Source organism: Oncorhynchus clarkii, chromosome 29, assembly GCF_045791955.1.
Source record: "Oncorhynchus clarkii lewisi isolate Uvic-CL-2024 chromosome 29, UVic_Ocla_1.0, whole genome shotgun sequence".
Lineage (NCBI taxonomy): Eukaryota > Metazoa > Chordata > Actinopteri > Salmoniformes > Salmonidae > Oncorhynchus > Oncorhynchus clarkii.
The window spans coordinates 47,123,946-47,135,172 of NC_092175.1; the positions used below are offsets into that span (position 1 = coordinate 47,123,946).

Below are 11,227 nucleotides of genomic sequence, written 5' to 3' on the forward strand. Positions count from 1 at the left end.
ACCTCTATACCAGGCGGTGTCAGAGGAAGGTGTTGTTGTGCCATCCTGGACCTCTATACCAGGCGGTGTCAGAGGAAGGTGTTGTTGTGCCATCCTGGACCTCTACACCAGGCGGTGTCAGAGGAAGGTGTTGTTGTGCCATCCTGGACCTCTACACCAGGCGGTGTCAGAGGAAGGTGTTGTTGTGCCATCCTGGACCTCTACACCAGGCGGTGTCAGAGGAAGGTGTTGTTGTGCCATCCTGGACCTCTATACCAGGCGGTGTCAGAGGAAGGTGTTGTTGTGCCATCCTGGACCTCTACACCAGGCGGTGTCAGAGGAAGGTGTTGTTGTGCCATCCTGGACCTCTACACCAGGCGGTGTCAGAGGAAGGTGTTGTTGTGCCATCCTGGACCTCTACACCAGGCGGTGTCAGAGGAAGGTGTTGTTGTGCCATCCTGGACCTCTATACCAGGCGGTGTCAGAGGAAGGTGTTGTTGTGCCATCCTGGACCTCTACACCAGGCGGTGTCAGAGGAAGGTGTTGTTGTGCCATCCTGGACCTCTACACCAGGCGGTGTCAGAGGAAGGTGTTGTTGTGCCATCCTGGACCTCTACACCAGGCGGTGTCAGAGGAAGGTGTTGTTGTGCCATCCTGGACCTCTATACCAGGCGGTGTCAGAGGAAGGTGGGGGCGCTACTGCACATCTTGTATGAAAAGGCTGACTGGACGGGGTGCTAGTGGAGATGGAGTAGAAGCGTTGCCTCAGATCTCCTTATTGTGAATTTTGAAATCTTTATTTTTTAAACGTTTTATTTCTTGTTTGCCCAAAACAATATATACACGTTGTTTAGTATATTCCCCAGGCACTAACTAGCAGCGGAAAATGTGAAATATGGTCGACGAAAACCAACAGAACATCTAATGCAAAGTTGACAAAGGCCCAGGTCCAACAAGCAGCAGCTAGCGCCATTTTGAGTACTGATGGCGACAACTCTCCAGATAACCAGCAACAAGATTCTACCCCGGCCATGTGTCAACAAATGAAAGAGGGTATAATGAAAACTATCAACGATCGTTTTGACAGGCTGAAGCGAAGTTTGAATCTCTCAAGACAGCACAGGCCAAACTGAGGGTCCGCATGGACACAGCCGATGAGGCTCTGTCTGATCATGACACCCGGATCGGAGGCCTGGAAAGCACTTGCGCAGAGCTTAAAAAGAAGAATTAGGAGCTCCAAGCCAAGGTTCTCAATTTAGAAGGCAGGAGTCTCAGGCTGAACATCAAACTCGTGGGGATTTTGGAGGACGAAGAGCAAGGGAACCCCACAGAGTTCTTGTCCAAGCTCATTCCCAAGCTACTGGGCGACACCCCTCGTAATTGACCGTGTACACCGCTATCTACAGGCGAAGCCCTCACCAGGTGCCAAGCCGTGCACCATAATCGCAAGCATGCATCACTTTCAGGAAAAGGAGTTCATTTTTCAACTTGGACAACAGCAAACTATGGAAAACCAAGTCCAAAAGGTTCTCATCTTCATCCGACTACACCATGGAGGTGATGGAGCAACGGGGAATAGTCCATGAGAGAGGTGGCTACATGTCCATCACAACGGCATGACGAGTCTTCACCCAACCAGAAGAGGCTGCATGCTACGTATCAAAACTACAGAAAGGGTGAAATCACTCGCCACAAATTTCTGGGATATTGACTGATCAAACAGCGGATTTTATGTTTATTCATGAACGGTAATGTATTCATTTGTTTTCCAACAACCGCAGAGAGGGTTGTTACTTAAGTCTGACTGTTGTTAGCTTTCTAGGGTAGTATTGGGTCTGTTCTAGCCATCATGCCCAGCAGGCCTCATTTCCGTGAGATGGGGAGGGCAGGTTTCTCTGGGGAAGTAGTGGGGAGGGAGGGTTTCTCTGGGGAAGTAGTGGGGAGGGAGGGAGGGTTTCTCTGGGGAAGTAGTGGGGAGGGAGGGTTTCCCTGGGGAAGTAGTGGGGAGGGAGGGAGGGTTTCTCTGGGGAAGTAGTGGGGAGGGAGGGAGGGTTTCTCTAGGGAAGCAGTCTCCGCCATAGGTGCAAAAGGATATGGTATTTGTACCCGTTTCAGGAAACTAGGCCATTGTCGCGGGTCACTACCTCACAAAAGAGCCAACGTAATCAGTGTATGATATACCATTTTGTAGCTCTGTGTCTGCTTTTATCCAACATAAAAAAAGACAATTTCAAATGTTGCTACAATAAGACCGAATCAAGGCGGTTGGTCACATTTAAGCATTTGAAATCACTTGGTGATGACATCATTTTCCTGCAAGAAACGCATATAAAAGCCACCGAGCTGCGGCATCTGGAATTCTCTTCCTGGGCTAGAGGTGTTGCTATTCTCTCTCGTAAAAACATCCCTTTTCAACTCTTGTCCGTGTCTACAGACCCACACGATACATCATAGTATCAGGGAACATGAACTCTCTCCCTGTCACTCTATTGGCCCAAAAATTTATGACTCACATTTGTTTGGTAATGTTTTTGATTTACTCCCAAATCTTAGTACCCCTAATCTAATAATCAAAGGCGGTTTTAATTGTCATCTTTATCCATATATTGACAGTCTTGTCTAAACAAACTGCACCAAATATCACCTCTGTCCAGGTTCTGATGAATCTAATTAAATCCAGGAATCTAGAGGACATCTGGAGACTGCAACATCCCACATTGACGACAACAATATTTTAAAATTAAAATATGAATACAATTATATTCTTAATTCTCAGGTCCTTCTATTAAAGCTGTGCCAAAAACTATTTGAAGTAAAAAATGTAATCGGAAAGGTTGCTGGCTAAAGGGTGTCCATAAAACCTGGTTGAGGGTGGGTACCTTGCTGACAGACCCTAAAGAGATAAACTGCTTCAAAGAATTTTACTCAGAGGTGTTTTCTTCCAAATTCGATGCTTCTAGTTCTGACGTTTCAGCCTTCTAGTTCTGACGTTTCAGCCTTCTAGTTCTGACGTTTCAGCCTTCTAGTTCTGACGTTTCAGCCTTCTAGTTCTGACGTTTCAGCCTTCTAGTTCTGACGTTTCGGCCTTCTAGTTCTGACGTTTCGGCCTTCTAGTTCTGACGTTTCAGCCTTCTAGTTCTGACGTTTCAGCCTTCTAGTTCTGACGTTTCAGCCTTCTAGTTCTGACGTTTCAGCCTTCTAGTTCTGACGTTTCAGCCTTCCAGTTCTGACGTTTCAGCCTTCCAGTTCTGACGTTTCAGCCTTCTAGTTCTGACGTTTCGGCCTTCTAGTTCTGACGTTTCGGCCTTCTAGTTCTGACGTTTCAGCCTTCTAGTTCTGACGTTTCAGCCTTCTAGTTCTGACGTTTCAGCCTTCTAGTTCTGACGTTTCGGCCTTCTAGTTCTGACGTTTCAGCCTTCTAGTTCTGACGTTTCAGCCTTCCAGTTCTGACGTTTCAGCCTTCTAGTTCTGACGTTTCAGCCTTCTAGTTCTGACGTTTCGGCCTTCTAGTTCTGACGTTTCGGCCTTCTAGTTCTGACGTTTCAGCCTTCTAGTTCTGACGTTTCAGCCTTCTAGTTCTGACGTTTCAGCCTTCTAGTTCTGACGTTTCAGCCTTCTAGTTCTGACGTTTCGGCCTTCTAGTTCTGACGTTTCAGCCTTCTAGTTCTGACGTATCAGCCTTCTTTGATTCCATCAGCCTGCCAAAATTTGATGATAGCGCCCCAAAAATTATAGAAAAATAAAATATCACATTTACACAAGTATTCAGACCCTTTAACTCTCCAATTGCACTGTATTTGTAGAGGAATGCAGCTGTTTTCCTGTGTGATTTGTATGTTTTATTTGTGCTTACCATGACTGTGTTTCTGTGTTTTAATGTGTGTGTATATATATATATATCAAGCTCTATGATGAAACTGGCTCTCATGAGGACCGCCACAGGAAAGGAAGACCCAGAGTTACCTCTGCAGCAGAGGATAAGTTCATTAGGGTTAACTGGCTCTCATGAGGACCGCCACAGGAATGGAAGACCCAGAGTTACCTCTGCTGCAGAGGATAAGTTTGCTGAAGTTACCAGCCTCAGAAATTGCAGCCCAAATAAATGTGTCACAGAGTTCAAGTAACAGACACATCTCAACATCAACTGTTCAGAGGAGACTGTGTGAATCAGGCCTTCATGGTTGAATTGCTGCAAAGAAACCACTACTAAAGGACACCAATAAAAAGAAGAGACTTGCTTGGGCCAAGAAACACCAGTAATCTACATTAGACTGGTAAAAATCTGTCCTTTAGTCTGGAGGAGGAAGTGTGATGGTGTGGGAGTGCTTTGCTGGTGACACTGTCAGTGATTCATTTACAATTCAAGGCACACTTAACCAGCATGGCTACCACAGCATTCTGCAGCGATACGCCATCCCATCTGGGGTGCACTTAGTGGACTATCATTTGTTTTTCAACAAGACATTGACCCAAAACACACCTCTAGGCTGTGTAAGAGCTATCTGACCAAGAAAGAGAATGATGGAGTGCTGCATCAGATGAGCTGGCCTCCACAATCACCTGACCTCAACCCAATTGAGATGGTTTGGGATGAGTTGGACCGCAGAGTGAAGGAAAAGCAGCCAACAAGTGCTCAGCATATGTGGGAACTCCTTCAGCACTGTTGGAAAAGCATTCCTCATCAAGCTGGTTGAGAGAATGCCAAGAGTGTGCAAAGTTATCACACTCTTGGCTACTTTGAAGAATCTAAAATATTAAATATATTTGGATTTCTTTAACACTTTTTTGGTTACTACATGGTTCCATATGTGTTATTTCAACGTTTTGATGTCTTCACTAATATTCTACAATGTAAAAAATAAAGAAAAACCCTGGAATGACCAGATGTGTGTGTGTCAATGTTGTTTTTTTGTGTAATTTTTCGATTTCAGTTTACAAATCTGAACATATCTTTATTACTCAAATATTCTACAGGAGGGGGAGGGGCTAAAGGGCAGGGGACTTCCTGTGACATCATGGAATGTCATAGTCCTAGAACGTCATGCTCCCAGCTGGCTACGGTGTGTGTGTGACCTTTCTCCATTCTCTGAGTGTCTGTAGGTCCTTTTCACACAAACATCTCCTTCTTCCCATGTGTCGGAGGCCTGTGAGTGTGTGTGGAGCTGGGCATGGAAGAGTGTGTGTGTCCAAGGTGATTCTGGCAGCCCGGGCCAGGTAGCGGTGTGTGTAAGTGTGTGTGTGTATCGGGGTCGTCCAGGTGTGTGTGTGTATCGGAGTCGTCCAGGTGTGTGTGTGTATCGGGGTCGTCCAGGTGTGTGTGTGTATCGGGGTCGTCCAGGTGTGTGTCAGGCGTCCCTGCAGGGCTGAGCAGGGTATCGTAGTCGAAGCCTCTTAACGGCTGCAGAGACAGGGTCAATCCTCTTCGGGCCTTGGCCGGCCGGTCAGGACGCTCCCGCAGTGCCAAGATGACCTCCACAGGTCGTCGCTGTAGTAACGCCAGGTCAAAGGTCGCACCGTGGAAAAAGGTCTGCCGTTTGAAACGATCCAGGGTCCGCAGCCGCCGCGTCGGTGTCTTACACAGCAGCTGTCAATCAATAAATCAATCAATCAATCAATCAATCAATCACATCTATTTCTAAAGCCCTTTTAACCACAATGTGTGTGTATGTGGCATAGACTTAGATAGACTACTCTAGTGTCCCATTAGATAGACTACTCTAGTGTCCCATTAGATAGACTACTCTAGTGTCCCATTAGATAGACTACTCTAGTGTCCCATTAGATAGACTACTCTAGTGTCCCATTAGATAGACTACTCTAGTGTCCCATTAGATAGACTACTCTAGTGTCCCATTAGATAGACTACTCTAGTGTCTCATTAGATAGACAACTCTAGTGTCCCATTAGATAGACAACTCTAGTGTCCCATTAGATATACAACTCTAGTGTCCCATTAGATAGACAACTCTAGTGTCCAATTAGATAGACAACTCTAGTGTCCCATTAGATAGACAACTCTAGTGTCCAATTAGATAGACAGCTCTAGTGTCCCATTAGATAGACAACTCTAGTGTCCAATTAGATAGACTACTCTAGTGTCCAATTAGATAGACAACTCTAGTGTCCAATTAGATAGACAACTCTAGTGTCCCATTAGATAGACAACTCTAGTGTCCCATTAAATCAAATCAAATTTTATTTGTCACATACACATGGTTAGCAGATGTTAATGCGAGTGTAGCGAAATGCTTGTGCTTCTAGTTCCGACAATGCCGTAATAACCAACGAGTAATCTAACTAACAATTCCAAAACTACTACCTTATACACACAAGTGTAAAGGGATAAAGAATATGTACATAAAGATATATGAATGAGTGATGGTACAGAACGGCATAGGCAAGATGCAGTAGATGGTATCGAGTGCAGTATATACATATGAGATAAGTATGTAAACAAAGTGGCATAGTTAAAGTGGCTAGTGATACATGTATTACATAAAGATGCAGTAGATGATATAGAGTACAGTATATACGTAGACATATGAGATGAATAATGTGTCCCATTAGATAGACAACTCTAGTGTCCCATTAGATAGACAACTCTAGTGTCCCATTAGATAGACTACTCTAGTGTCCCATTAGATAGACAACTCTAGTGTCCCATTAGATAGACTACTCTAGTGTCCCATTAGATAGACTACTCTAGTGTCCCATTAGATAGACTACTCTAGTGTCCCATTAGATAGACTACTCTAGTGTCCCATTAGATAGACCACTCTAGTGTCCCATTTGAGAATGGGCAGCGCCATTGAGGAATTGTACTATTTTGAAGTAATCAGCTGGTCGGGACTTCCTATGGGTTAAGGTTGGATCACATGATTTCATCAGGGCAAAAGGAGGGATCAGCCAATGAGGTGGCAATATGCAGCCCTTCAGTTGGTCTACCAACTCATAGAAGTACCAGTAGAAGAAGTAACTACTTCATAATGGAGATGGTCTCCATGGTGATGGTACAGACATAATGGAGATCAAATCAAATGTATTTATATAGCCCTTCGTACATCAGCTGATATCTCAAAGTGCTGTACAGAAACGTACAGATGGTCTCCATGGTGACGGTAGAGATAATGGAGTTGGTCTCCATGGTGACGGTACAGAGATAATGGAGATGGTCTCCATGGTGATGGTATAGACATAATGGAGATGGTCTCCATGGTGACGGTACAGAGATAATGGAGATGGTCTCCATGGTGATGGTATAAACATAATGGAGATGGTCTCCATGGTGACGGTACAGAGATAATGGAGAGGGTCTCCATGGTGATGGTATTAACATAATGGAGATGGTCTCCATGGTGACGGTAAAGAGATAATGGGACAGATAGAAAGATGAGAAATGTAACTCAGTATATGGTGTACGTGTGAGTGTGAGTGAGTGTGTGTGTGTATACCTCAGTGATAAGTAGAGCCAGTGGAGGGCTGAAGCTGAGGGGGATGTCGTAGGGGAAACACCTCACTCTCCTCAACATACTGTAGTGGTCTGGTTCAGGCAGGACTGGGAACTGGACGGTGGGAGAGAGAAAGAGGGGAGAGAGAGAGGGGAGAAGGGGACAGAGGAGAGAGAGAGAGGGGAGAAGGGGACAGGGGAGAGAGAGAGAGGGAGAGAGAGAGGGGAGAGAGAGAGAGAGAGAGAGAGGGAGAGAGAGAGGGGAGAGAGAGAGGGGAGGAGGGGACAGGGGAGAGAGAAAGAGAGGGGAGAAGGGGACAGGGGAGTGAGAGAGAGAGGGAGAGGGGAGAGAGAGAGGGGAGGAGGGGACAGTGGAGAGAGAAAGAGAGGGAGAGAAAAAGAGGGGAGAGAGAGAGGGGAGAGAGAGAGGGGAGGAGGGGACAGTGGAGAGAGAAAGAGAGGGAGAGAAAAAGAGGGGAGAGAGTGGGGAGAGAGAGAGGGGAGGAGGGGACAGGGGAGAGAGAGAGAGGGGAGAGAGAGAGGGGAGAAGGGGACAGGGGAGAGAGAGAGAGGGGAGAAGGGGACAGGGGAGAGAGAGAGAGAGGGAGAGAGAGAGGGGAGAGAGAGAGGGGAGAGAGAGAGGTGAGAGAAAGGATATGTACATATACTACCGTTAAAAAGTTTTGGGTCGGCCTCCCGGATGGCGCAGTGGTTAAGGGCGCTGTACTGCAGCGCCAGCTGTGCCATCAGAGTCCTGGGTTCGCGCCCAGGCTCTGTCGTAACCGACCGGGAGGCACAATTGGCCTAGCGTCGCCCGGGTTAGGGAGGGCTTGGTCGGTAGGGGTGTCCTTGTCTCATCGCGCACCAGCGACTCCTGTGGCGGGCTGGGCGCAGTGTACGCTAGCCAAGGTGGCCAGGTGCACGGTGTTTCCTCCGACGCATTGGTGCGGCTGGCTTCCGGGTTGGATGTGCGCTGTGTTAAAGAAGCAGCGGCTTGGTTGGTTGTGTATCGGAGGACGCACGACTTTCAACCTTCGTCTCTCCCGAGGCCGTACGGGAGTTGTAGCGATGAGACAAGATAGTAGCTACTACAACAATTGGACACCATGAAATTGGGGAGAAAAAGGGGTAAAATTAAAAAAATAAATAAAAAAAATAAAAATAAAAAGTTTTGGGTCACTTAGAAATATCCTTGTTTTTTAAGGAAAAGCAAATGTTTTGTCCATTAAAATAACATCAATTTATTGATTGATCAATACAGTGTAGACATTGTTAATGTTGTAAATGACTATTGTAGCTGGAAACGGCAGATTTTTAATGTAATATCTACGTAGGTGTACAGAGGCCCATTATCAGCAACCATCACTCCTGTGTTCCAATGGCACGTTGTGTTAACTAATCCAAGTTTATAATTTTAAAAGGCTAATTGATCATTAGAAAACCCTTTTGCAATTATGTTAGCACAGCTGAAAACTGTTATGATTAAAGAAGCAAGAAAACTGGCCTTCTTTAGACTAGTTGAGTATCTGGAGCATCAGCATTTGTGGGTTCGATTACAGGCTCAAAATGGCCAGAAACAAATAACTTTCTTCTGAAACTTGTCAGTCTACTCTTGTTCTGAGAAATGAAGGCTATTCCATGCAAGAAATTGCCAAGAAACTTAGGATCTCGTACAATACTGTGTACTACTCCCTTCACAGAACAGCGCAAACTGGCTCTAACCAGAGTAGAAAGAGGAGTGGGAGGCCCCGGTGCACAACTGAGCAAGAGGACAAGTACATTAGAGTGTCTAGTTTGAGAAACAGATGCCTCACAAGTCCTCAACTGGCAGCTTCATTAAATAGTACCTGCAAAACATCAGTCTCAACGTCAACAGTGAAGAGGTGACTCTGGGATGCCGGCCTTCTAGGTGGAGTTGCAAAGAAAAAGCCACATCTCAGACTGGCCAATCAAAATAAAAGATTAAGATGGGCAAAAGAACACAGACACTGGACAGAGGAACTCTGCCTCGAAGGCCAGCATCCCGGATGCTGTTTGAAAAAACTACCTGACAATATAAATAATATAATACTAAAAACATAGTGAACGGTATTGTATGTGTATATACAGTGGGGAGAACAAGTATTTGATACACTGCCGATTTTGCAGGTTTTCCTACTTACAAAGCATGTCGAGGTCTGTAATGTTTTATCATAGGTACACTTCAACTGTGAGAGACGGAATCTAAAACCAAAATCCAGAAAATCACATTGTATGATTTTTAATTTTTACATTTTTTTTACCCATTTTTCTCCCCAATTTTGTGGTATCCAATTTTTTTAGTAGCTACTATCTTGTCTCGTTGTTACAACTCCCGTACGGGCTCGGGAGAGACGAAGGTTGAAAGTCATGCGTCCTCCAATACACAACCCAACCAAGCCGCACTGCTTCTTAACACAGCGCGCATCCAACCCGGAAGCCAGCCGCACCAATGTGTCGGAGGAAACACCGTGCACTTGGCAACCTTGGTTAGCGTGCACTGCGCCCGGCCCGCCACAGGAGTCGCTGGTGCGCGATGAGACAAGGATATCCCTACCGGCCAAGCCCTCAATCAGAAGCTTCTAAAGCCATGACATAATTTTCTGGAATTTTCCAAGCAGTTTAAAGGCACAGTCAACTTAGTGTATGTAAACTTCTGGCCCACTGGAATTGTGATACAGTGAATTATAAGTGAAATAATCTGTCTGTAAAAATCTGTCTGTTGTTGGTAAAATGACTTGTGTCATGCACAAAGTAGATGTCCTAACCGACTTGCCAAAACTATAGTTTGTTAACAAGAAGTTTGTGGAGTGGTTGAAAAACGATTTTTAATGACTCTAACCTAAGTGTATGTAAACTTCTGACTTCAACTGCATATGAGAGAGAGAGAGAGAGAGAGATAGATATAGAGAGATAGATATATAGAGAGATAGATAGATATATTGAGTTAGATATAGAGAGAGATAGATATAGAGAGAGAGATAGATATTAGAGGGAAGGGGGTGTAACACACAAACCATCTGTCTTTCCCTCAATGTGTCATGTGACTCAGTGTGTCTAAATGCAATACACTGATTTGTGTTGGTTTCTTACTCTACACTGTAAATAACCAAGACCCCAGGCTCTGCCACACATACATTTACATAATGCCAGATAGCGTAGTGACTCACCTTCCCAGTGACCAATGAGAAGAGGAGGATTCCCAGCGACCACCAATCAGCTGAGTGGCTGTAGGGTCCCCCACTCAGAACTTCAGGGGCTGGAGAAACACACACACACACACACACACACACACACACACACACACACACACACACACACACACACACACACACACACACACACACACACACACACACACACACACACACACACACACAGCAGGGCATGTCTGTCACACACTGTATTTTTCACCGTGTGTGTGTGTGTGTGTGTGTAGACTGTGTATCAAATCAAATTGTATTGGTCACATACATATTTTTAGCTCCAAAAGTGCAGTTTCACAACAATACACACAACTCTAAAGTAAAATAATAGAATTAAGAAATGATTAAATAGGTTGATTAATGTCTGAGTGTCTAAAATAATATAATACAGTATATACATAGGAGATCTGTAAAACAGTGTGTAAACATGATTAAAGAGACGTGATCCATTATTAAAGTATAACAATATTTTGAAGATAAAAACACAACGCAGGACGAGAGGAATTAACGATCAATAGGGACGTGTCAACGTAAATAGTTGGTCTTCGGATCAACATCTGTTCAGAATCTGTGGAAT

General features: G+C 45.1%; 1 protein-coding gene across 1 annotated transcript in view; it reads right to left on the minus strand.

Moving 5' to 3' along the window:
- Positions 1-4,883: 4,883 nt before the first annotated feature.
- LOC139388441 (ribosomal protein S6 kinase-related protein-like) overlaps positions 4,884-11,227 on the minus strand; it is a 49,607-nt gene continuing 43,263 nt past the window's right edge. Inside the window, exons 10-12 of the mRNA XM_071135102.1 lie at positions 10,615-10,703; positions 7,431-7,541; positions 4,884-5,563 (exon numbers count right to left, since the gene is read on the minus strand). Of these exons, the coding sequence (XP_070991203.1) occupies positions 5,087-5,563; positions 7,431-7,541; positions 10,615-10,703 (677 nt within the window). The 3' untranslated portion in view covers positions 4,884-5,086. The remainder of the gene's footprint in view (positions 5,564-7,430; positions 7,542-10,614; positions 10,704-11,227) is intronic.